The sequence below is a fragment of the Suricata suricatta genome, chromosome 6, assembly GCF_006229205.1.
Source record: "Suricata suricatta isolate VVHF042 chromosome 6, meerkat_22Aug2017_6uvM2_HiC, whole genome shotgun sequence".
Taxonomy (NCBI): Eukaryota; Metazoa; Chordata; class Mammalia; order Carnivora; family Herpestidae; genus Suricata; species Suricata suricatta.
The window spans coordinates 24,114,444-24,140,954 of NC_043705.1; the positions used below are offsets into that span (position 1 = coordinate 24,114,444).

The 26,511-nt window shown below is 42.3% G+C and overlaps 3 protein-coding genes across 4 annotated transcripts in view; 2 read left to right on the forward strand and 1 right to left on the reverse strand.

The window, feature by feature from the left end:
* Nucleotides 1-1,542: 1,542 nt before the first annotated feature.
* Nucleotides 1,543-2,768, forward strand: LOC115294167 (cytochrome b-c1 complex subunit 8). Its single transcript, XM_029941901.1, has 3 exons — nt 1,543-1,651; nt 1,778-1,945; nt 2,569-2,768. The coding sequence occupies exons 2-3, from the start codon at nt 1,792-1,794 to the stop codon at nt 2,661-2,663; spliced, it is 249 nt and encodes an 82-aa protein (XP_029797761.1). The 5' UTR covers nt 1,543-1,651; nt 1,778-1,791; the 3' UTR covers nt 2,664-2,768.
* Nucleotides 2,769-8,518: 5,750 nt separating this feature from the next.
* Nucleotides 8,519-9,548, forward strand: LEAP2 (liver enriched antimicrobial peptide 2). The gene is made up of 3 exons (XM_029941902.1): nt 8,519-8,634; nt 8,834-8,973; nt 9,264-9,548. Exons 1-3 carry the CDS (start codon nt 8,578-8,580, stop codon nt 9,298-9,300), a joined length of 234 nt encoding a protein of 77 aa, XP_029797762.1. The 5' UTR covers nt 8,519-8,577; the 3' UTR covers nt 9,301-9,548.
* Nucleotides 9,549-10,148: 600 nt separating this feature from the next.
* Nucleotides 10,149-26,511, reverse strand: part of AFF4 (AF4/FMR2 family member 4) — a 95,570-nt gene continuing 79,207 nt past the window's right edge. For both annotated transcript variants that reach the window (XM_029941899.1, XM_029941900.1), the window contains exons 14-21: nt 23,455-23,549; nt 22,783-22,846; nt 22,530-22,666; nt 22,197-22,268; nt 20,960-21,053; nt 20,106-20,149; nt 18,655-18,875; nt 10,149-15,943 (exon numbers count right to left, since the gene is read on the reverse strand). In XM_029941899.1, the coding sequence (XP_029797759.1) occupies nt 15,816-15,943; nt 18,655-18,875; nt 20,106-20,149; nt 20,960-21,053; nt 22,197-22,268; nt 22,530-22,666; nt 22,783-22,846; nt 23,455-23,549 (855 nt within the window). In that variant the 3' untranslated portion in view covers nt 10,149-15,815. The remainder of the gene's footprint in view (nt 15,944-18,654; nt 18,876-20,105; nt 20,150-20,959; nt 21,054-22,196; nt 22,269-22,529; nt 22,667-22,782; nt 22,847-23,454; nt 23,550-26,511) is intronic.

Sequence of the window (26,511 nt, forward strand, 5' to 3'; positions counted from 1 at the left end):
AACTCAGTAACCATGAGATCACGACCTGAGCCGGTCTGACGCTGAACTGACTGACCCACCCCTTTTTTTTAGATTAGGATTCTTAAAATGTTCCTGAGATGCTTGCTGAAACTTTCAAAGCATGAGGAATAGCTAATTATTCATGATGACAGGAAAACCTGTTGGTATGCAATTTATGGTATTGGGTTCACTCTTGCTCTCCCTTCATCCTCATCACCTCTCCCACTTCCAGGTGCTTAGATAATTGTTGATTTGGAGAGAAAAAAGTCCCAATTGGCATTGAAATCCTTGAGAACAGAGAACTGTTGGGTTGCCCAATCCTCTTAGGGAACTTCGTATAGAATATATACTTGGAATGCTCCAATATGCTTTAACATGGACGTCACCTTTAACCTGACTCACCTTAAAATATGGTATCTTGATTCTGTACTTTACACATTCACGTGGGCATATTTTGGTTGAAAGGTTTAAGAGATGTTTACAGGTTTTTGTTTTTTGTGAATTAATTCAAATGGTTGCAGAACTTGCTAGGGTGTTCTTTTTCTTGCTATGTAAGTACTTATGTTCTTGCCTTGGAGCTGAGACAAGGTGAGAGATGATGTTTTAGGGAAATGGGACAAAGGGGCGCCATGAGGGGCTGAAATGAGGGCATATGCAGTGCCACCCATAAGGAGACCATGCTGGAAGGAAGTCAACGCGGACTCGTGGTACAAGACAGAACCAGTCTGTGCAGTACCTAGGTTGATGAAACGGAGTTTCAAATTTTATGTTTGCGTATTTTAAGTTCATTGCCTATGTCAAGCCTCCCCGATCCGTGGCTGGTAGGCAAGGTCGCATAAAACACACCTAAACTGTTGAATGACAGCATGTACGGCGGGCAATTCCATGAACTACACATGCACAAGACGCCCTGCATCCTTCCGTAGAAGGCGCTTCCGGAGGGAGGCTGGCGGCGGGGATGGGCTGGGGGTCAGTCTCTGTCCTCCTACCGCCACCAACAGCCGGTAATTAACCGGCTTGCCCATTTCTGGAAGGCTCCTGGGACGCAACCTGAGGAAACGTGTTTTATTCTACCCAGGGAAGGTCTACACTTCGCCGGTGCATTCTCAGACCGTGGCAGCACTACCCTGATTCTGGTACTGGGGTCACCGATATCCTGAAAAGAACCAAAGAAACGCCTTTAGGCCTGGCCCAGAGCGCACACCGTCCCGTGAGGCGGCCCCAGCGCGGGCCTCAGGGCGCCCTCCACAGGCGCAGGACCCATAGGTCCTCGGCACCCGGCCGGAGGGCCCTGGACGCCAGCGGGCCCCTTTCTCTCCGCCTCTCAGCGGCCCACGGCACTGCCCGCCGCACGGAGGGGAAGGAGGCAGAGGCGAAGTCGGCGGCCAGGCGGGCGGTCCTCAGGCCCCAGAGGCCGCCGCGGAGTCCTCGGCCCGCGCTTGGCCCCGCCCATCCACGGGGCCATCCGACCAGCGCACTTCTCTGCAGAAGGGGGAGCAACGGCACCTCCCCCTGGAGACGGCAGGAAAATGGTATTTCCCGGAGGTGACTTCACGGCCTCCCGGAGCGGCTTCCACCTAGCGGAAGTGACGGAAGGAGGCCGGTGGTTCCAGTGACTTGGAGGGCGACGTGACCCCCGCGCGGGAGTGAGGTCGGTCGCGCGGTCGTGGTGGCCCCTAGGAGGGTGAAGGCGCCGCCTGGGCCGGGAAGGACTCCTTGGGTGGGGGCGGCGCGTCCCGGGACTGAGGCAAACGCCTGTCCGCCCCCGGTGTTGCAGGTGCCGCCGCGACCATGGGCCGCGAGTTTGGGAATCTGACGCGGATGCGGCATGTGATCACCTACAGCTTGTCACCCTTCGAGCAGCGCGCCTTCCCGCACTACTTCTCCAAGGGCATCCCCAATGTGCTGCGCCGCACGCGGGCGTGCATCCTTCGCGTCCTGCCGCGTGAGTGCCCTGGCCGGGTAGGGGGGCTGGACTTCATCACACACCAACAGCCAGTCCCTTCCGTGAGCGTTGTCGGTCGGACAGGCACTCCGCACCGTGCGACACACCTTTTTCTCGTGTGTGTTCCTGAAAGCCCTTGCGCGAGTATATCGTCCTCCTTGTCCTAACCGATCAGCAAACTGAGTCACAGACCACTTAAACGACCCGACCAAGGTCACTTGTGTGATTCCAGCGTCTCCCTCTGAGGTCAAGTAGCGATGAACTCTTTTGTGTTAAATCTGCAGCAGACAGTGATGAAAATTAGCACAACATCGTGAATTTGTTAAACACCACAGAGGTGTACACGTACGTGTTTATGTTGCATAGTTTGTTAAGTGAATTCTCGTCGTTGTCTCATTAAAATATTTAAGATGTGCAACAGGAGAGCGACAGGGAAAGTTTGGTGACAAGTTTTTTTGGGATGACCCTTTATTTTGGTTGCCTGTAAAATGGGTGTGTGATGTAACCTTCCTTCACTCTCTGGTTTAAAAGTGGCTTCTTGGAAACTGGAGACAAGAGGGCAGAACCTGCAGTGAATCAGAAGAATGGTTCTTACTTACTCTCACTTTTGTTGACTTTTACAGCATTTGTAGGGTTTTATCTTATCTACACCTGGGGGACCCAGGAGTTTGAGAAATCCAAGAGGAAGAATCCCGCTGCTTATGAAAATGACCAATGAGCCACTCATCCGGATTACTGGTTTCCTGCATCTGAAAGCCCTTCTCTGGGAGAGGAGTCTACACTGTACTGTCTTGAAGACATAATAAACTTCTTATGGACTGCACCGTTGTCATTTTGCATTTCTGTGAGCGAGTCTTTGCTGTGACTGCCAAGACTCAAGGTCATGAACTCCCCTTGCTAGCATGAGTCCTGAGCAGTTTCACTAGTGAGTCTGGTCAAGAATCTGAGCTCAGTGCTTGTTCTATAATCTTTGAGAAAGTAGCTGCAGCTGCTCCATGAACTGTGGGTGGCCAGTGGTCTGCTCCGCCAATAACAAGATTGAGTCACTACGTGTCAGGTACTCAGCCCTACACATAAGTGCCTGTAAACGTCACACCTTCCTTTTTTTTTAATTAAGCATCATTATTGCACTGATTTTGCAGGTGAGGAACAGGCACAAGGAGAGTAAGTAATTTGACTAAATGACACAGCTGATGAATGTTGAGTCGGGCACGCGTGGTTCTGAAGCTATGCTAGACTGCCTTTCCTCTGAAGACAGGCCTTCCCTAGCTTGAGGGGAAGTCAGCTATAAAAGCAGGGGTGAGGTCACCACTTGGCCCCTAGAGCTGGTATCACCAAACTGCCTGTTTTTGTGCCAGGTTGCTAATGGTTTTAATCACACATCGCCCATAAAGCTTAAAATACTCTCTGGCCTTTTATTGAAAAGCTTACTCTTGTTCTAGAGCCTTTGAATTATCTTTTTAGTAGAAAGGCATCCTTTTCCCTTCACCAGGAGATGGTAGACTTAGGTATGGGTAGTTATGTTTCTGCTTCCCCGCTCCATTTCTAGAAAATTCCTCACTTCTAAGGATACTTCCTGCTGGTCCAGAGAAGCTACTTTCCCAGTGTTTTTGCCTTCTGGTCCACACTGTATCTTTTCTTCATTTTTTTTATGTGTATTTTTGAGAGAAAGAGTGAGCAGACAGAGAGGCAGACACAGAATCCAAAGCACACTCCAGGCTCTGAGCTGTCAGCCCAGAGCCCTGTGTGGGACTTGAAATCCTGACCTGTGAGATCATGACCTGAGCCGATGTCTGACGCTTAACCAACTGAGCCACTCAGGCGCCCCTCTTTTATTCTAATGATTGTTCTTGCCTTTTAGGAATCGAAATGAAAATACCTAGAAACAGCAAAAATGCTAAATTGGATTCTGAGGCAGGATAAAGAACCTGAGTCTGGTGAGCTGGGGCCCTTACCCTCTGACCTGTTACATCACTGTTTGATACAGCAAGAAATCTGCCTCCCGAGCTTTGAACTTTTTGCCAGTGAGATACTGTGTTGCTATAAAGCCGTAGGCTTGTGATGGTGAGCTGTGAGATATGCAGGCATCCAGCAGGCTTAACAAAGGACCGCTGTGTAACAACTGCCTCACCAAACGGGGGCCAGTTTTCCTGGGCATTTTGTCCATATTTGTTCCCAGGACTTGCTGCATATTTGGATCCTAGACTCCTGAGATTCTGACGCAGCCTTGGACCTGAAGGTGCAAACGTGCCCATCCTTTACTTTAGTTTCAACAGGTTCAGGCACCAGGGGAAGACCACTGGCTTGATGGGCCAGTAATCGGTCCTTTTCCCTGTGACTAGCCCCACGCTTCCTTGGGGAGACAGCTACCCTTTCCCATCTTTTAGGCTCCAGTTTGCACCAAGACATTTATTTCTTCCTGGTTCCTTGATTCCTTTAAAGATAACAGCTCAAAAGCAAACTTAACCCTTTCTCAGCCCAGACGAAGCCCCAAGTCTGGGCCTGAATCCTTTTTATCCCAGGAATGCTCTGGGAAGACCCTGCTGTAAGCCCTTTTACTGAAGTTCTGCTTTTGAATAAAATTATTAAAGGCTGCCAGAAGGCTGTCTCTCACCAAAGGGCTTCCTTCTTTAAGCTGGGGGGGGGCAGGTATCCAGCCCTGTGTAGTGGGTGATGGGGACGAGGTGGGGGTGGGGATGTGGTAAGTTATAGCTCTGCTCCTGTTTGGGATTATTTAAGAGACCATTCTATCTGCAGAGATCTGTAAAGAAAAGAATTTGGGTAGGGGCGCCTCGGTGGCCCAGTTGGTTGAGTGCCCGACTTCGGCTCAGGTCATGATCTTGGAGTTCGTGAGTTCGAGCCCCACATCGGGCTCTGTGCAGACAGCTCAGATCCTGGGTCTCCCTTTCTCTGCCCCTCCTCTGCTCGTGCTCTCTTTTTCTGTCAAGAATGGATAAATAAGGGCGTTGGGTGGCTCAGTCAGTTGAGTGTCCAGCTTCAGCTCAGGTCATGATCTCACCGTTTGTGGGTTCAAACCCTGTGTCAGGCTCTGTGCTTATAACTAGCTCAGAGCCTGGAGACTGTCTTTGGATTCTGTCTCTCCCTCTCTCTCTGTCCCTCTGCTCTCAGTATCTCTCTCAAAAAATAAATAAAACATAAAAAAGATTTTTTTAAAGAATGGATAAACATTTTTTAAAAATTATAAAAAACTTGGGTAAAGTCTTTTAAAAATTTTATTTGACATTTATTCATTAACAAAAAAATTTTTTTTAATATTTCTTTTTGAGAGAGAGAGTGCAAGCAGGGGAGAGGCAGAGAGAAGGAGGCACAGAGTCCGAGGCCCACTCCAGGCTCTGAGCTGTCAGCACGGAGCCTGATTTAGGGCTTAAACTCAACGGACTGCGAGATGACCTGAGCTGAGGTCAGACGCTTAACTGACTGAGCCACACAGGCACCTCTTGAGTAAAGTCTCTTAAGGAAGAAAGGGACCACGTGGAGTCTCCGGCCCTGGGTGCGGCTCCTTCCTCTGCTTCCAGGACACCGCCACTCACTCATCCAGCCCTTCTTTGCCTCAGCACCGCCCTGCCCCACACAGGCTTTTATCTCTGGGCTGTAGAACGTGGCCAAGTGAACTCTGATTTTGCCAACAAGGTCCCCGGGATGCGGGCCTACCTAGTGTAGGGCCAGAAGTCGGTGCCAGTTCCAACCAGCAAAAAAGCAAATACACTTTGACCCTTTGTTGAAGTTTTACCTGGAAAAGGTTTTCCATTTAAGACTCTTTCATTTTTTATTAGACACGTCCTGCTCAGGGACAGCAAGAGAGTCTCCAGTTACGGCTGAGCCCGAATGGTCTCTCCATCTGGAATGTGTTTCACACTGCGCGTGTAGCTACACCCTCTTTCTCTCATTTCATCCTAGGCACTCACCTCAGCGGCAGAAAATCCCTGGGAGTTGTAATCAGAGTTACCAAGCTGTAAGCTATCAAACATGCCTCTCATTTTCTTCTTGTAAATTAATCACTTGAGCCCCCGCCAAATGTCAGTGGCAGAGGCCTCAGATCTCCTCCCATCTCACTGTGAACAAGAGACTGAAGCTCAGAGGGAAAGGGCTGACCGCTGGTCAGTTAACCTAGACCCCCGGCTCCTGCCTCCCAGCCGTTCTCTTCTCTTTAGGGCTGAGATTGCTAAAGGCTGCTGAGGCCTTTCTACGGGAGGGAGGCTATGTAGTTGTGTGCTTATTTGTTCAGCAAAATACTTGGCCGTACAGAGCCCAGTAGTTATTTTTATCTATTAATTTCAGGAATAGGCTTTCGCAACTATTCAAGGCCTATGGGAACAGCTGGCACATCAGCTTAATGCTGTCTGGATGTCACTTTCCTTTTAAAACTTTGGGTTTTGCTCCATGTTTAACTTATTTAATTCTTTTAATGTGTTTTATTTTTTGAGAGGCAGAGAGGGACAGCGTGAGTAGGGGTCAGAGAGGAAGATACAGAATCTGAAGCAGGCTGCAGGCTCTGAGCTAGCTAACAGCACAGAGCCCGACGTGGGGCTCGAACCCACGAACTGAGATTATGATCTGAGCCAAAGCCAGACGCTTAACCAAGTCACCCAGGCGCCCGGCTCCATGTTTAAATGAAACAACTACAGAGGCAATGTAGACCTATGTTGGAATACTTCTCCTAAGAAGGGTTCCTTCCATGGGCAGTAAACCGATGGGACTTTTCTCTTGGGAGGAGGGGTGGCATACAAGACCGAGACTTGAACCCCAAAGGCTTCCGCAGTGTTGTTACACTCATGATGAATGATAGTTTATCCCCCTGTGCACAATGGAGCCTCAGGCCCTCTCCTTGCCTGGGGAATCGGCTAGTTTGATTCTGCTCAGCGTGGAAGCAGAAATGAATGAAAGAGGAGGAGAGACCATCTTTGGAACTAGCAGTTTCCAAACCTCATTTGGCAGGTCACACTCTTTAAGGGGAGGCTGGCACCGAGGCCACACACCCAACTGTCTCTAGGACATCACGTTGTTCAGTCTTTTGCTTATCTAATTGGATTTGTGTTCTTACCCAATGTTCACTAGGTCATCACATAGCTTCTTTCCCACTCCACAAATGTTCCTACTTAAGCCCTTACCTGGGGTGATTCAACATCCAAGATCAGGGGAAGGGGGAAGGCAAAGGGGCAGCCAACTAGTCTATTTCTCCAAGTTCCTAAAATGCAAGCAGTGGGGTCTCCTTCAGGGCCTGGCTGCGTCACCTTCAGTGGACCAGGACCAGGACCGACAGGTCTGTGGAGTCACACTCCACTCCCCCAGTCCCAGTTCTGAAGTCCATCTTACTGCCCTCTGCTCCCTCAGCAAGAGGACTGGTGACCATGCTGTCCTACCTTCTGCTGTTCTGTGTCTCCTCCACTTTACCTTACAGAACAGCCAGCCTCAGACCAAATACCAACCTGATGATAAAAGGGCCTTGGAAAGAGGGATCTGCCAAGTTTTTAGGGAGACACCAAAGAATCCTGTTACATCTGTCTTGTTGGCTGATCCTTCCAGGTTGCAGGAGGATCTGAAGTCCTACCAAGCTTACTTGTAAGTTACACCTGTCCCTGACATGCATTAAGATGCCCATGTCATTTAAGGAGTACCCATATCACCTCATGACTTACGTACACGCACTTACTTGTTCTAGCAATCTGCAGCTGCTCCTACTTAGGCTGACAGATGTTTTGTGCTTTAGCCGTATCTCAGCCCTAGGCCTGCTCCCCTGAGGCTGCTAGAAGGCTCAGCTCCGCAGATGGCCCCAGTCACCCACTGGGCAGAAAGCTGTAATTCAAGGATTGGTGTGACTTGTCACCACCATCAAGCAATCCCACTGATTTAGGAGCCCCTGCTAACAACTCGTTCCCTTTTTTAATAAACAAAACCACCCACACTCATTCACTCTGTTAGCCCATAGTTCAAGTCAGTCCCCTATCAGTCTTGATGGCCCTTCCCTTGGAGAAAGGCAGGTAGGCCAGACTTTGGACTTGCCACTGCTGGGTCCATCCTTCTAGTGAGATGATCTGGAGCAGATAACTGCAATGGTGGTCCATCTGTACAAAAGGGGGACCTGCGGGCACTGTTAGATCACATTTGCTGAAGCACCCTCCCAAAGAAGGAGATAAAGGCCTTATCCAATTGCCTGCAACATGATAGATTGGTGTTTCTTTCCTAGACAAGGCTGAAAGGGGTCAACACTATTTCTGAAGACCTCATTATTAGAATTCTATTTTGATTAGCGTGATCTCACTGAGCTAATTTGGAATCAAAGTGTGGCTAGGTGCCTGGTTTCCCTCAGTGGCTTCACGTAGCTTTCAGAGGGAAGAAGAGGGTGGTGCTTTTGGTAAAATGGGTAAAAGGGTCCAAGCCAGTAACAGAATCACTCAAAGTCCCAGTGAGGGATCAGTAAATACAACGTGCTCGAAAGGCAGGCCTTGAGCACATTCCTCTGGTAGACATTAACTTATTAAATCGACCGTGGTTGCAAATATAAACTTTGCCCCCATCTCACCTGGCAACCATAAAAGAGGCAAATTTCAGTCTATAAAAGGAAGTGGGAACTGCCCCCGGATTTCAGGCTCCAACAACCTCCCTCTGTCAAGATGTGGCACGTCAAACTCTTTGCAGCGCTCATGATCTGCTTGCTGCTATTGGACCAGGTAAGAAGTGGGTGTCCAGGGATTGTGGTGTGGAGGGGGCAGGGGGGAGAATTACAAGCGGAACTTGAAAACCAGACTCAGTCCTGAGGAGTGGTCCCTGTGCTCTGAGTCTAGAGCATCACAGCGGTGAGCATTCTCCCAAGGTGAGCAGAAAGGTGTCACCTCTTCCTACCAGGGCTTAACTGTCTTTGCTCTACAGGTGGATGGCTCCCCCATGCTGGAACTGAGTTCAACAAGGAGAAGGCCACGGAGAATGACCCCATTCTGGAGAGGGGTTTCCCTTAGGCCCATCGGATCCTCTTGCAGGGACGACTCCGAGTGTACCACGAGGCTGTGCAGGTAACTCCAAACACTTGGGAGAAGGGCGGAGGGCAGATGGCACACACACAGATCTAAGAATAAAGCTGGGAGAGGCAACTGCCTGGGCTGTAGCGGGCAGCTCCGTGGAGAGTCCCTCGGGACTTGAGAACCACGAACAGCTCCACAAAGTTAGCATGACCGGTGGTGCCTTTCCTTTCGGCAGTCCACCCCGAGGGGAGACAGAGCCAGCAGAGGGAGGCAGTGCAGGAGAGGTGGCTCTGGGCACTGCTAGTCTTTGGTCTTAGAAACCACCTTTTCTTTTCCTTTAGAAAAAGACGCTGTTCCCTAAGCGTGGCCCAGGAATGACGTACACACGAGAGGGAAGAGGACCGCACTCACCTGCAACAATGCTCCGTTCTATGGAATATTGATTAACTGTATTTTGGCTGGAGACACTTAGGTGAAGCAAGCTTGTGTTTTTAATATTTAAAGACAGATACGTGCTTTAAACTGGTCTCCATTTCTTCTTAGAATGTTATGTAGATAAGCTGAACTAAACTTGTCAATTTAGAGTTTATTTTTCTATTTATACTATTAAAGGTCTCAAACTGAAATTTTCGCAGTCGGAATTCAAGCTTTTGAGGGGAAAAAGGATTCATTGTGTATGCCACAGGAAATAACCCAGCATTGCCTAATAACAGACGTCTCAATCTGGAAAGTACAGTGAAAGTGAACATGTAAGAAATAAAGAACACAATGACAGGCTGCAAGAGAAAAGTTTAGGAAGAGCCATGTGATCGGCCTTGGCAAGTTCATGAGCAGTGGCCTGGATCCTGGCCCTTCACTCCAGGTCAGAACTCTCAGCAAGGCCTCAGAGATCGGCAGTGTCGGCACTTGCTACCTCACGATGAGCCCAAGTCTGGCCCAAGACTGAATAGGAGGCAGAAGTGGAAGAAAACATATAGTTTAATAAAGCAATAAATGCCCAAGTCCCCAAGAACAGCAGAAGAGACTCTTCTGAGTTCTGCTGGAGCAGGGCCAACTATGATCTAGACAAAAGGACCCATGGCCAGCAAGTTCAGGATTTCTGTAATCACAAAAGGAAAGCCAGACTAGGGGACCAGACTCTTCAAGCAGAGAAGCAGTAGACACTGAGATACAGAAGAGAAATTACATGAAAAGGCAGAGTAAGAGTTGAAGAAGTTTAAAGAGCACAGTGTTTATAAACTTTAATACAGAAAATCTATTTGATATTTATTAAACTTAGTTTCTCCAGCTATGGTTTGGCATTATACAAAGCATCTTAATGACACAGTAGAGTTAAAAAGATCTTTACAAATTGAAATGTGATACCCTTGTCTCCAAATATTTTAATTGCCATAAATTTGTTTAAAAATACACATTAAACGCATGTTTGACACTCTAAACTTTCTATAATCTCAATACCACAAAATACATATAATATACTATACAGATGTGGAAAAATCTAGTTAGTATATAATACTTTGCTCACAATTAACAGCTTTATTATGTGAAATGCACATACTTAGAAATCCTAGCTTTTGAGCCCCAAAGTACCTCTGAAATTTTAATGTATTGCAACAAATAAAAATCACAGTATATAATTGAAATTTTGGTTGAAAATGTCAGATGCCTAAATATTTTAGATAAAAGAAATGTAAAACAAAGATTTGGGTCATGTACAAAACAAAGGCATCCTATCAGACACTAACAGTACCTTCCTGCAAAGTCAAAAAGGCTTTTAATTTATCAGCGGCATTGCTTCCCCTTCAAAACCCTCCCCAAATATCAAACCGTTATTCACCAAATAACTTTAATTTCAAATAAGATAAAAGGATTCAATAAATATATAAGCATTTCCATCCTCCATATATAAAACTTCTTAAAACCATTCAAAACGGAGGCTAGACAGAAATTTTCATAACCTTGCTAACCAACCTCATGTCTGGTCCTCAAAAGTAGTGCCTTTCCAGGCACTGCCATTGGGGCCAGCACTGTTGGTGACCCCCCCCCGCCCCCCCCAGTACTGTTGAACGCTCACGTCAATGATTTGCCAGGTGTGTGCATAAAGTGATGAAAAGGGGACACTTCTTGAGCAGCAACAACAAACTCAACAATATGGATAGCCATGGCATTGACTTGAAAGGCAGTATTTCCAAACATATTTTCCAGAGAGGAACATAGCCGGTAGAAAATTCCAGTGGTTAAAAGCTGAAGAGAAACCCCACGTGGAAGCAGGAACAGGTCAAACACTGCATATTACTAGAATTTCTGGGTGGGAGATTTTTTTTTTCCATGCTCATTTAGAAAGCCTTTTTGTTTGTTTCCTTTTAAGAATGGCAATTTATGCTTAGCTGAGCAACGGTGGCATGGAGAGGTCAATGCTGACATTCCTAAAATCAACTTCATTATGTGATGATTACTCTAGGCTGCTATTTTAGGATGCCTACAGATCTGTAAGACTCGGTTTAGACTTAACTCTAATGCCATAATCTGTAACCAGATTCCACCAAAAAGAAGAGATTTAGGTATTTTTCCATTGCTTTTCTAGAGACAGTGACTTCTTTTTAATTAACCGTACAGTTCAATAGAGCAGAATAAGCATCAGCTTTACCTACTACTAGTTACTTCCTTCTGTCACTTGCCAGCCTGGTTCTAGGGTCTTGGTGTCTAAACTGAATTTCTCCGTTACTGAGTACCTGAAAGACAAGCTCACAATAAACATGACCCACTTGGCCTCTTGTCACTACATATTCCAAATAATTTGATACTTCTCTCCATTTATTTTACTGAATAGCAACCTTAGATGTGCAATGTTATTGGGAAAAAAAGTCTGCCTCTCCAACATGTTAATACATGAAAATTCAAATGAAATGTGTGTTCCACATAACCAGGGAATATGAGTTATAGGAGTCTACGTGAACATGAAATGCTTTGCTTCCCCATTTACTTAGGTTTAAAAAAAATCATCACAATCTGGCTAAAACAAGTCATTCCCATGAGATGTTCCTGGGACCCAGAGGGAAACTCCTATAATTCAAAATACATAATGAGGCCATTTTGTTCAATTAGCAACTGGAAAATTAAAATACTTCCCACCCTGTAAGAGCCCTATTATACTACAGAAGGGCTCAAATATATTCTCAAAGTTAATTTACTACAAATCATAGTAATTAAGCTTTAACAATCTAAAAGGAATACACATTGCACCCTTGAACATTAATATTCAAGGTGTCAACAAGAAAGTGTCTTAGATCAATTTAATAAATAATGTGGAAATAGTTGCACTAAGCTAAAATACTAAACACACACATTTTTGACAAACTAATTTCATGTTTTCATACATACATACATATATATAAAGTGTGTATGTGTACATAATTTTAAAATCCAAAGCTGTGTACCCTCACACCTAGGAGAGTGCACAGCGTACCTCTCCTCTACACAATCAGGCATCACCGGCTGGAGAAACATCTGCCCACTCTGAGACTCTAGAGTGCTGCCAGCCTCCAGATCCAGAACTTTCTTGTAGAACAGGTGCCTTCTGTAGGCTCTTGCTTCACAATGCCAGCTCGCTCAGTGAATGTAATTTCCCAAAGTTTCTGTCATTAAGTACAAAATGATGTTTGTCTGATCTGGCTGCTTTTAAACCTTTCTTTAAGAAAAGAAACAAACAACAATAAAAAACAACAACAACAGGGGATCTAATAAAGCCACAAGTGAATGCAAAGCGCAGCCCAGGCACCAGGTGCCTACGGGCCCACCGGTGCGAGAGCTCCCCGGAGCACAGGCACGCGTGGGCGCGCACACATTACTCGGCACCGCTGTCACACTGGCCGCATGAGTGCTGGTCAAGCTTCTCCACTCTTCAGCGACTACAGCTGAAGATTGATCTGAAGCACTCATTTCTTAAAAAGTTAGTTCTTGGCTACTTGCCCAGGGAAAGGCGGCCCTGAGGCAAGAAATGGGCTGAACGCTCCCCAGCCAGATGGGACTGTGGAGGCTTGAAGCACGTGGAGGGTAGTGCTCCCCACGGCCCAGGCCGGGCCACACTACCATGTGACAACTTCGTCCACGGTTCACTGGTGGCCTGTGAAGAGTCCAGTGGTGTAGGCTGCTGCCTCCTGGCATACAAGTGTGGTCTTAAAGAGCAGTCAACAGAGGTTTTTTTTAAATAGTTGCTACTTATATAATTAACTATATATTAAGTACAAGTCTCAGACAAAGTAAGTTTTTAGCCACTTGTCAAATTCAGGTTTAAATCGTTAGAGAACAGTGAAGACACCTATTGAGGAAGGAGGAACGGTGGCCTATACAGGAGTCCAAAGTCTGTGCTGGAGCGGGTGAAGACACAGACAACTTTGGAGGAGATGGACACAGAGGGAAGGGAGTGGTGTTTCCACAGACTATTACATTAAACTTTCAATTATTCAGGAGACGATTTTGATCCATTGCCCATGACCACCTGGTGGGGAAAATCTCCCCACGATTAAAAGCTTGAAAAATCCATTCTCTTAAGAATTAACTGTTTTAGAGAGAGAATTAACTTAGTGCAGCACCATAAAACATGCAGGAAACTATATTTTAACCAAAAATCAGTGTGACCCAAGAAACACTCCTGCTGCCTTTCAGGACACACAAGAGATTAGAACACACTGGAATACAGAGGTACCCTGCTGGCTGCTGTTGCTGAAAGGTATAAAAGCTCAGAGGACACTTTCTCCATTTCTAAGACATCACTGCAAATTAAGGAAGCGGGAGTAAGAGCAATCAGAGAAGGACAGGACATACAACTCCGTGATTAACCGGGCTGTTTCTCAATAACTACCCTAGGTCATTGAGAAGTCGTCCTCTTAAAGAAAACTGCTCCTAAAACATACTAAGATGAAGTCAGAAAGATTTCAGAGGCAATTTCTCTAAGGGAAAAAGGTTAAATTCAAAAATTCCTAGATTCCAATCTTCAGTGACATGCAAAAACAACCTGAGGTACAAAACAGTTAAAACGCTCTGTAAATTTGAAGCCACAGGACAATGAAGGTTCACTAGCTTCAGAAACAAGTTTAAAAAAGACTCAAACACAGAGGATTCACTGCACCACTGGGCTTGGAACATTTTCTATCCCTTCTTTCTCACTTCAAACCTTAGCAATCATCTATAAGTAGCAGGACAATCCTTTTTTCTGATTGCATGGATTCATTTTTGGAATGGGGAAAAGGATAAACTAATTCTTGAAGCAGCATCACCCAACAGGTTAGACGAAGTCATGTACCAAAGTGTTAGCTTTTCTGAAATAATTAATCTTTATGGGACCCTAAAGGAAGATTAAAAGAGAATTTAACATTATTACTGCTGAAGACCAACCACACGGGTGATCTGGTCCTAGTGTAAAACTTATTCTGTAAACAATCCATCAAGGTTTCATCCAAAGGTAAGATTTAAGGCACACCAGACATGACAGGGGCACATGACAGGGGCATGACCGACAGTACGCTTCTCGCTTTTGACGCCCATATGCACCTCACAGGGATAGGAACTTTGATATACAACTCTTACAGAGCTGGCTCTTTAAGCTCTACCCCTGCTTCCCTCCCCTTCCCAAGAGAGCTAACATTGAACCAAATTAGGTGCTTTTCTAGTGTGAATTTTCTGATCCCATCGGAAACACAAGTCATTGGTGAGGGGGCCCTCATAATATAAAGGGAGTCAACACAGGACAAGTTTAAAAGGAGAACGTCTTCTCTACCTCAGGCATCATAACTGTAAGTTGTACGGCAAAAGCACATACAACAAAGCCCCAGCCCATTCCTGATCAGTCGCTGCACGCTCCCATGAGAGCATCACAATCTAGTGTGGCAAAAACATTTTACAAATAAGAATTCTGAAGAGAGATTTAACCCTTCAAACATCATCACCGAAAGAGACCTAGGCAGCCATCCCCTGAAGCCGGATCATCGCTTGTTCCTCAGTAACTAGCTCTGTTTCAATTAACCATCAAATTATTAGCAACAAAAAAGAACACATGGTTTTAGTAAAACCCATGAAGTTCAAGATTGTCCTTGTTTGAAACCCTTCACACCATGTCCGTCTCCTAGAAAGTCTGCCTGCCCTCTTTTGTAATGCATTAAATGCAAGCTCTAGTCACCTTGGGATTGCTATAGTGTTATTCAGACACATTCACAGTTCCTGAAGTAATGCATACCGAATCAGACATATTTCATGTTCTCTCTGGAGAATGCCATCTTTTCATATTTAAAAGATTTTCATGTATTGAAGAATATCCTTAATACTAAGTATAAATTCTGCAATAAAATTGTAGTTAAGATTTAAAATAACATCAGGTAGTGGGTACAGAAAGAACATGTCCACATTTTAGATGAACCAACTCTTACTCTTAGAAGAGCTACCACAAAAAGACTTTAGGTAACAAAGCTCCCAAAAGTATATAAATAAAAATGCCTACATTAAATTTAGGCTAAATTTTCAACAGAGTAAATTCATAGGCAGAAATAACTAAGTTTTAAGCTAGCCCCAATCTGGGAACTTAAAAAAATTAAAATAAATAGTTTCAAATGATTAGTTATGAATTGAAACTGGAATTTAAATCTTCTTACAGATCACTGAAACCATCTTAGCAATGTGCTGCAGATTTAAAACATTTAAATAATTTTTCATATTGGGAATATTAAAGGGGTCAGCTGACACCACGGCTCTGGGTTATAAATGACAACAACACATGAACCAGCGAGGAACAAACCACTCCTCATTCTTAGTGTCGACTAGGTGGCATGTTATGGCAGTTTTCCTTCGTGATGTGACACAGTGTTGTGGAGAAAATCAGAGGCAACGAGAATGTGTTCAGTTCAAGATATCAACTTGGCATCCTGGCGAAGCCAGTGCAGTCCCTGCCGGGTGTATCGAACCAGGTCTGTCATGATGCTTGCATTAAAAATGAGAGGGCCCATCACTTTATCCAGTTCGGCAAAGAATTCTAGAAAACCAAAAACAGTCATTAAAAAATACACACACTCTTCTGAATCACTGCTTTAAAAGTTTGAGTCTATACTATAAAGCAGTATTCAAATGAAGTCAAAAAATTATTCCCTTCTGCACTAAAATGATGACCGTCCACGTTTTAGAACCAACCATCTCATAGTCTCTCTGTCTTTCAAGTTACAGTATTTTCCCGAAGTCATGAAATGATTCACAGACTGTATGGTTAGGAATTAAGTGTTATACATAAAAGCAGAATTCCATTAATGGAAATTATCAATTGCTAACTCACAGTATACATTACTAAAATGGAGGCCTAGTGCTACAATGTACTCAAAACAGTCTCTGTTTATATTGTTTCTGTATAAGAAGAAAGTGGTGCAAAAAAGGACATTGTCTTTTGCATGTTTCCCCATAAATCCTGTGAGGTCAGACTTTCATGACACCCTGTATCTAAACTTTCTGCTACAATCATATGCCGTGCAACACTGATAAACTAAATCCCATGTTTCAGACAGGATAGCTTAAAAACATAAGGGATGGGGCGCCTGGGTGGCTCAGTCAGTTAAGCGTCTGACTTCAGCTCAGGTCATGACCTCACAGTTTGTGAGTTTGAGCCCCGAATTGGGCTCTGCCTGCTTTGGTTTCTGTGTCTCTCTCTCTCTCTGCCCTTATCCCACTTACACTCTCTCTCTGTCAAAAATGAGTCAACACTAAAAAAAAATTTTTTTTAAAGGAAGTTGAAGTTTAATAGGAAATCTTACAGCAAACTGAGTCAGGCTAAAATCACCTGAATTCAATCAATGGTCAAATCCTAATATCACTAAATAATAGATAACCATTAATTACACGCCTCATAATATGATATAAAAGGAAATCAAGAGCACCACCTATGAAATATTATCTAAAATAATGAACTTGAATCTAATTGAGTCTCAAGATGTAACTCATCAGTATGAAGGAAATAAGAGGGACAGAGGGACAAGCTAAATGACACCATGAGGAAGGAACAGTCAAATCCAGAATACGAGTCCTTTTCTCTTCAACAGAAATGGCACAGGGCCCCAACCCCCAAAACACCAAAAAATGGAGGAGGGAGACTGATCAATGGATGTTTGGATTCTGTTGGAAACAAACAGAACTATTAAAAAAAAAAAAAAAGCTTATTTGCAGCAACAGGGAAACTGGATGGTAGACTAGGGATTAGGTGACAGAAAGGAATTACTATTAATTTTGGTGACTGTGTTAAAGGCACAGTGATCATATTTTTGAAAAGTCCTTATCACTCAAAGATGCACATACCAAAGTATATTGGGGTGAAATGTTATAATATCTGGTGTTTGCTGTAAAGTACTCCAGGGGCAAAGAAAAGCAGGAATCAGAAAGAGAGAGAAAGAGATGGAGTAAGATTAGCAAAATACTGTGTTGCTGAAGCAGAAGTCGAGCCCAAGGTGCACAGGGGTTCATGATATCATTATCTTTCTTCCAGTCAACATTTGAAAATGAAAGAAGAAAGAAGATTTAAAAGGAAGATTAAAAAAAAAATGAAGCTAAAAAACTGTTATCAAGGAGAAAGATATAAAGGAAAGCAGGACTGACTTAATAAGAATTTTAGCTTTGTAACCTTTCCTGAGCAACACTGACAATATTTAAAGTTTTAAGAAAACATTAGGGTTTTCAGAAACACAGCTTCATGCTAGATGCTGGGGTTCCCTTCTACCTTTCTCTTACCACTATCTGCCTTTAGGGGTAGGAGTTGTTCATCTTCATCTGATTACCTGTTTACATAGTAAATCTGTAAATGCACTGTGACAAAAGGACACTTGACTGTAGATCTATCTACAAAGATTTCTGTAGATCTACAAAGGATCTACCTGAATAGTGGCCACAATTGCCACATTTGCTAATAACAACTGAAAATATGATGGTGTTCATATAGTACTTTTCCCTAGGATTTTAGTATTTTTAAAATTTAAAATCCAGTATGATTAACAAAACACTGTTATATTAATTTCAGGGTACAATATAGTAATTCTTCCCTGGGATCTTTAAATATGTTATAATTCTCAATGTTCTTAGTTTGGGACATAACAAACATCAAGGTATAAAGTCTCGAATAACCTAAAACTGAATAAATGCTAGAAAATAATTTATGCTGTAGTCTCTTTTACCATGTAAGTTGTTCAGTAGATCTAAAAATCCAGTATGAATGTGCTTTCTTTTAAATTTTTATTTATTTTTCTTTTAGTAATCTCTACACCCAGCACGGGACTCAAACTCATGACCCCAAGGACCAAGAGTCGCTCCTCTGAGTCAGCCAGGAGCCCCTGAGTGTGCTCTTATATGTTAAACATCTCCTATGTACAAAATGTCTGCATGTAATCGTATGTCTATGTCAAATTTACTGTCACCCATCCTAGAGCAGAACACATATTTTATTACTTTTATAACTGGAGCTGTCCTTAACATGTCAGAACAAAGACATATCTGTCTTTGACCAAAAACTGCTTTTAGTTTGTGTCACCAGCACAGTGAAAGGTATTTTATCATCAAATGCAGTACATTCAGTACCACTGGTAAGCAACGGTCACTATCATCAGCTCTAGACTGCGTAATAAACTAAATGCAGATCAGACACTTCCTTAACTGGATCACAAAATCTCTTTTTGACAATTTCATCCTTCAAAGTGTTTCCAGAGACTTTCCTACCTTTTTGCTCTTTGGAAAGCTGCTCGGCTTGGTCCCAAATTTCGGTGGCATAGAGGAAGTTGGATGTGACTTGAACATAGCTGGCTGCCATCTGGTGGATCCTCTGTGGAATGGTCACTGAAGAACCACTCGCTGAAGCGCTACTGGCCCCAGAAGAATAATTTCCTGAATTGCCGGGCGACAGCTTTGGAGATACAGGGGAAGGCATCCCAACAGCTTTGCTGCACACACAGAAACAGGAAGCTTACTCGTACGGATATGATGAATGTGATGAAACCAGTGTTCTGCTGGTTCTTCTTCCATGAAAGCTTTTAAAATTCAGAGATTCTTTTAAACTAGAAGAGTTCCCAGAGAAGTACAACTTCTTCTAAGTAAATACCTAGCTCACTAAGTCCCATCATATCTAAGTAAATGTAAATATTTAGTTCACTCAATCCCATCATATCTAGACTCTTTTAATAAATGCAATAAATAATAAATCCCACCTTTTGATGGGAAAGAACGGAGAAAGTCACACACCTTGTTAGGAGCAGTTCAAAGGCTTAGAAGTTAGATACTTCACTCCCAGCTTACCATACTTTCCATCTATGCTGGCACGTAATGAGTACTTTTCAAGTTGTTTTATAGAAAGTTGGGTGGAATTTCCAATTCAACCCAAGAAAATTGTGGTAGTAGACAGGAATATCTTATGTTGAACTCTATTATTTTAGGTATTTTCCTAGTTTAACTGAGTTATTCAAAGCTGACAAAGAGGTACAGATTCCTCAATCAACTGCAATTATCTCAAGCTTCCTGTGAATTAAATATTTCTTAGGAAACACATGTTGAACTCTGACAGGTTCATTTCAGCAGTACTAAAATTTGTGGAAATGCCGAAGACCACAAAAAAAAATAAAGGGAAATCAAACAAAAGTTGGGGTGGGGTAGGAGAAAAGCTACTTGTTAAAAATATTTTTATCTTCACTTTTAGCACTAGAAATCTGTCTAGAAAATACACAAGCACAAAGACAGAAAGTCAGTTAACATAAAAATAACAACTGAGTAGATAAACGTACACACAAAAAAGCATTCACAGCAATTTTCCTCCCTTTGGGGGGGGTGACATGGGGAGGGATGAAAAGCCATGATCATCACACTGTAATAAAAAACCCAAGTAGCTCTGGAAATTAAACTATGAGAAGACTGAGGTGCTGTTAAAAAACTTAGATTTCTCCGGGTGAAATATCCCCTCTCTTCTCTTGCTAAGATTATGTTCATTATCACAGTTTCAACTTAGTAAAAAATAAACAGAAAAATAAAAACTTTAAAAAATACTTTATCAGAGATAGTTGTAATTTTTTAAAAAAAAATTATCTTTCCATTTTTGGAAATTAGACACTACCTATTTAACTTTTATACAAAAATAAATACTTTTGTCATAAAAAATACTTTATACAATAGAATTTACCTACCTCCCCAAGCCAGGTGATGGTGCTTGAGAATTATTGTAAGAATTCTGTGAAAAAATAAGATGTAATTAATTGAAAATAAAAACACTACTTCTGAAGTACTATATATACTCAAAAGCAGAGCCAGAACTGATCTAAAGCATCTTTACAAATTTAAGAACCTAAAACGTAAGCGCAAGAGAGAGAAAGTATGTGTGTGTAAATGTGCAACAGAAAGACACTACTTTGTGGAGAGCTGGGGAGAAGTTCTGGAAGACTTAGAGAGTAACACACAGACAGAGAAGAGGGGAGTCATACTATGTGCAAAGGCTGCATGAAAGTGAATGGATGTGACCCACACAGTTTCTTTGGAGCAGAGGTCTAGATAAGGAACAAGAGAAAGAGACCTCGACAGCTCTGAGGTCAGGGAAAGAAGCTTGGACCTGACCCTGAAAGCAACAGTAAGCTACTGAAGGGTTCCAACTCAGAACCAGGGCAGGATTTTAAAGAAGATTTATGTGGTGCTGTCAGGAAAAAACATAGACAGTTTAAAAAACTAACATAATAGTGTAAGGAAAGGTGGCAGTAAAACAGACCATTTGCAAAAACATAAATGAGGTTTCATGATTTAAAAATAAGGCCACATCTACTGCACTATTAGTAGGACTACTGCATATGGCTACAGAGGTTCTCCAATCAGATTATGTGTACATTTAAAAGCTTCCTAAGAAATCCCAAACCTATTTGCAAGCTCGCCAACAAAAAGTAGCTCCTCCCTAGCTAAGGCGGGCAAAACATGAAGCACTTCTGGGGCTGAGAGAGCCGACTTTACAAATTTTGTCTCCTAGGACACAGACCATCCTCTTTTACACACTTACCTTCAGGTGCTCTGTCAGTGTCTTTGAGTACTTCAGAGCATTTTCCTTCTTCAGTTTGAACAGCCTCAGGTACAGCAAAGACTGGCATCGCAGGCTGGCCAATGGAAAAGGGCAGCTTATTTATCAGCCCAGCAGACTCCGGCTATATCTGCACAGACAACTTTTGCAAGGTGCCAGAGCACAGGACTGACTCATCTGCACAGACCTTGGCCTAAGTGTCAATGACACTGACCCTTAAGCAAAACTGGAAGATGTGCTCTTACGGTACACAGCCTAAGGAGGGGAAAAGGCTGAGGACCAGTCTCCTGTTTTGACACTCAAAAAACAAAACCTCACCCATAAGACACCAACATGTCATTATAACACATGCATTAAAAAAAAAAATCACTGAGGAGCAGAATCTCTAGATAAAATTATAAATACCTCAAACTACACAACAAAAACCAGGAAACTCCACTATGCATGGTACAACTCTGTGGCAACGCATGTAAGACTTCCTATGGCTGACGAAAGCCCTGTGAGGTCACCACTGCCTACCTCTCCAGTCACTTTCACTTCTCACTGGTCTTTTTAGCTCCTTGATAGTTTCCTCCTTCCTTCCACCACTCAGCTCTTTCACATGTCCTCTTTACCTGAAGAGCAGGTGTCCCTATACCCTACTCTCTTATATATACTTTTCTTTCAAAGTACTGAATTCATATACTTGTGTGATTATCTGATTAATTTCCATCTCCTCACACTAGACACTAGACTCCATGACCAAGAAGACTGCCACTTTATCCACACTACATTCCTAGCTGTTAAACCCAGTGCCAGGTAAAGTTAATACTTTTAACAAACAAACTGATAATATCTCCCTGGGACAAAGACAACAAGCCACATTCTTTATTCTGAGCAAGCTAAACATTTGCTCCCTAAGGAAAGGTATGTGATATGTGAATAACAAGAAAGGATACCAAAAGAAGCACCTGGAAAAGGGACGGTGTGAGACAAGGAGAGCTCTATTCAGTCTTATTCTACCAACTCTTTGCCAGGAGGGCAATGGACCAGAGACTGACAACACCTAAGATCTTTCAGTAGGAATTTTCAGTTATTTTCTACTTTACCCATCAAGAATAGATTTATGACTGGGTTACAAAAGGTCGTCGATTCAAGGAAAACTTTCCGAAGGGCATAAGCAGCCTAATTGGCTCTGGAACTGCCTGTCATCCAGCAGAGGCTGGAATCCAACACCTACCAAAGTACTGTGAGCCTTTTATCTGCCGCTGTAGCATCAGGTGCCAAGTAATTCTTTAGCTTCATAGTGTACCTGTGAGTTAAAACAACAAACAGATGACACAAAACGAAATACTTCACCTTCATCTACTGACTTCCTTGGTCCTCAGAACATTAGAACCCAACTTAAATAAAGGCAAAAATACCAACTGAAGTATCGAGTTCTCCATATGCAAATACAATAAAGGATGAAGCATCCTCTTTAGCTTTACGACATCCAGTTACATCGGCCCCTTCCAAGATGAACCAAAGAAATACTTTTGTCAATGACGCGGCAGTGAATTTTCCCACTTACTTGATGAGTTCCACTGTCTCTGAATACATAGGGAATGGGGATTTGGATTCCTGAGCATTTTTCTCTAATGCATTCCCACATTCAATGAAAGATACCACAGCATCAAGATAGTATACAGCTTTCTCAAACCTATCAGACTGAAGAAAGGAGAATAAAGGTAGTGAGAAATACACTCATGTACTATGGGAGCAAACAACAAATGAAGATTTAAGTTAATTTGAGTAAATAAATAAATGTGAGAATGTTGACATACCAATGCATCTGCATTGTGCTTTAGCTTTTTTGCTTCTTGTAAATAATGGTCTGCTGAATAATTTCTGCAATGTAAATTTTTATAGTAAATGAAATTGTAAGTATCTTTCGTAAGATAATACTTTTCACTTTAGTTTTTAGCATCCCTCAGTTTTCATGTCCTCAAGTAAAGAACATGACCTACTACTAAACATTCAATTCAGTTTTTTCTAACAAATGTTTTTGTTGGGTTAAGACCATAAATTGTGTTAGCCAACTCATGGCAAATTTTCTACTTAGGAAAAGAGAAATCAAACTCCTTCATATTAGATACTAATTTACCCAAGTTGTCTGAAACATTTAGAATAAACATTATGTGAGTCAGGAAAATAAGCTTTTATCAACACGGAGGAAAAAACCCAACACTGCTCCTACTCAGGCTTCATTGCAAACGCTGGTAGGAGCAGCGGTCAGGCCCCACCTGAGGGCCCATCACTCACAGCCCCTGGGAGTCATGGAGTTAAGCTGAAGGGGTAACACCTGGACTAGTGGACGCCTTTCAAATGAAAATCTAAATGTTCCGTGGGTCACAACACAAGTATGAATTCTTCTGGTCACTGACAGGAATTTAAGCACATTTCTTATACGCTGACCGGGATGATTTCTCCAAAGCAGAAAAAAACACTGATCTTACCTGTCGTCAAAGGCAAGCTTTGTTCTCCGAGGCTTAGAGGCATCAGGAGTTGGTGTAGATGAAGGACAGTTAGAGGAGCTATTTGGAGCCTTTTCCTGGTCAAAAAATATAATATTGAAAATATGCATATGTTGAAAATTCTGAGGTAATTAAAGTTAAACTGTATTTCTTGCACCACTAGTAAAAAAGACAAAAATTTCCATTGCCATCAGTAATTAATTTGCCTTTTATAAAAATTCTCAATTTCAAAATGTAAAAGTCCTTTTTAACAGAATGGGTCCATTTTATAAAACCAAAACATTCAAATAGCAAAGTCTACTATGTACCAGGCACTGATTGAACCAGGCACTTGTTTAAAACATAAGGAAGACACAAATCTACTAGTAAAATAGCAGTACTGCTTAAGACAAAATTTACTGATAATTACTGGTCACTGAAAATAGCAATAATAATACCACCTAATATTAAATATGTGCTTACTACTTACCAGGCACTAAGTACTGAGTCCAGTCATTAAGGCTTCAAGTGTCAAGGAAGGTAACTAACCCAAGTTCAAATACGCTCTTAAGTGGCATTCCTGGAATCTGGATTATCAAATCCAGATCTGTCACATTTTATTTTAGCTATTTTTAAGAGATTTTTTTTTATTTTAGTTATATTTTGAAAGAGGAAAGGGAGGGAGGAAGGGAGAGAGAGAGAGAGAGCGAGCGAGAAAGCGCACACACGTGACGCGGGGGGGGGGCGGGGGGCGGGGACAGAGAGATGGGGAGACAGAGAATCCCAAGCAGGCTCTCTGTACTGTCAGTGCAGACCCAGATGCAGGGATAGAAATCATGACCCTAAGATCACAACCTGAGCTGAAATCTCTCTGTACCTCCCCCACTCACACTCTCTCTTTTTCTCTCAAAAAACAAACACTAGAAAAAAAAATTTTTTTTAAGTCTAGTCTTCTTAACTTTATTCTACCTCCTATCAACATAGCCCTTTATGAGGGGATTGGATCCTGTCTTCCCAACTACTTCCCTATACACATTTTTCCATAATAAAACATAATAAATTAATAAGTAGATAAATAAGTAGAATTTATACTACAAATGTATGAATGTTTCAATATTAGTAAACCCAAATAATATAAATTTTACTCCTTGTACTTACAAATTCACTGAAAATGAACCATGTAACCATTTCTTTTCTTTCCTTAAACGATAACAACCTTTCAGTTCTACCCAGTACAACATGCACGCACCTCAAGGAATGAAAATAAAAGTCCTGAAGTTTGAGAAAATACGAAACTCTTCATGGTAAAGTTTACATGTTTATGAACTGGCTTCCTGCTATGTTGGAATGTAACATTACAAGCAAGAGCTTTCCCTCTGTTTTATAAGTACTTCTACAAGTACTTAAGTTTAGATTTACTGAAGGAAAACTGAAGTTACTAAAAATGAATTTAAAAACTTTCTAGGTATTTTAATAAACTTTTCTTATATAAAAACTATATGTATGTGATATGTAAAATCAGTTTAGCAGTGGATGTTAATTTACTGTAGCGATCATGTAACAACATATGCATATTGTGAATCATTATAGTGTGCACCTGAAACTGATATGTTAATTCCAAACAAACTGGCAGAACTAGAAGAAGAAACAGACAAATCTTGTATGTGGAAAAAATGATCAAGAGGACGAAGTGACCAAAAATATCAGCATAAAGAAGGTCTGAAAACAGGATTAATCCACGTGAATTATACATAGATTCCTTGTCCACAATATATACAGATACACATTTTTTTCTAGCATATATGTAACATTACAAAAATCTACCATATACTATATTCTCATAAAGCAAATCATTTTTAAATGTTTACTTATTTTTGAGAGAGAGAGAGTGAGCGAGAGCACAAGAGCTGGGCAGGGGCAGAAAGAGAGAAGACCTGAGGCAGGCTCCACACTGAGAGCAGAGAGCCCGACACAAGGCTCAAACTCTCAAACTTTGAGATCATGACCTGAGCCAAAGTCAAACGTTTAACTGGTTTAACTGACTGAGCAACCCGGGGGCCCCTTTCATAAAGCAAATGGTAACAAATTTCAAAAGACTGCTACCACGCAGACTATGCCATTTCCAGTCCCAATGCAATTAAGTTAGAAACACTAACCAGAAGATAACTAACAGATCTCCACATGTCTGGAAATTGATTAACATGCTTTTAAAGAACTCTAGGGTCAAAGATGAAATCATACTGGAAATCAGAAAAGATTTTAAACCGAGTTATAAAAGCATACCAAATCTTCTAGGGTGCACGTATGCAGTAATTAAAGGAAAATATACAGCTTAATTGCTCACATTAGAGAAAGAAATAAAGCTTAAAATTTATTTGAAAATTAATGAGCTAAGTATCCATCTTTACAAGTCAGTAAACAGGGGGAGCATGGTTGGCTCAGTCAGTTAAGCATCTACCTTTTGGTTTCAGCTCAGGTCATAATCTCACAGTTTGTGAGCTTGAGCCCAGCTCCGAGCTGACAGTGGATGGCCTGCTTGGAATTCTCTCTCTCCCTCTCTCTGTTCCTCCACTTGTGCTCTGTCTCTCAAAATAAATAAATAAACTTAAAAAAAAAGAGTCAGTAAACAGAACAACTAATGAAAAGAGTAAGAAAGGAAAGCATAAAGACTAAAAATATTAAACAGAAATAAAACGTAAAGCACAGAAAAGCAACAAAAACAAAGGCTATTTTTTTTAAAAGACAAGTAAAACTAATAAGCCTCTGATGAGACTAATCAAGGAAAAAAAGAGAGAACTAATACCAAGAACAAAAAAGAAACATAAGTAGAGATGTTACAGATACCAAAAGCATAATAAGAAATTGTAATGAACAACTTTATGCCAACGTATTTTTTTTTAATAGTTTATTGTCAAATTGGTTTCCATACAACACCCAGTGCTCTTCCCCACAAGTGCCCTCCTCCATCACCACCACCTCTTTCCCCCCCTCTCCCTCCCCTTTCAACCCTTGGTTTGTTTTCAGTATTCAGTAGTCTCTCAGGTTTTGCGTCCCTCTCTC

What these genes read in the sequence shown, in the direction of transcription:
- LOC115294167 (XM_029941901.1), top strand. Translation starts at nt 1,792, where the DNA reads ATGGGCCGCGAGTTTGGGAATCTGACGCGGATGCGGCATGTGATCACC. An exon ending in CATCCTTCGCGTCCTGCCGC is followed by an intron (nt 1,946 to 2,568) that starts GTGAGTGCCCTG and finishes TGACTTTTACAG; the next exon opens with CATTTGTAGGGTTTTATCTT.
- LEAP2 (XM_029941902.1), top strand. Translation starts at nt 8,578, where the DNA reads ATGTGGCACGTCAAACTCTTTGCAGCGCTCATGATCTGCTTGCTGCTA. An exon ending in GCTTGCTGCTATTGGACCAG is followed by an intron (nt 8,635 to 8,833) that starts GTAAGAAGTGGG and finishes TTTGCTCTACAG; the next exon opens with GTGGATGGCTCCCCCATGCT. An exon ending in TGTACCACGAGGCTGTGCAG is followed by an intron (nt 8,974 to 9,263) that starts GTAACTCCAAAC and finishes CTTTTCCTTTAG; the next exon opens with AAAAAGACGCTGTTCCCTAA.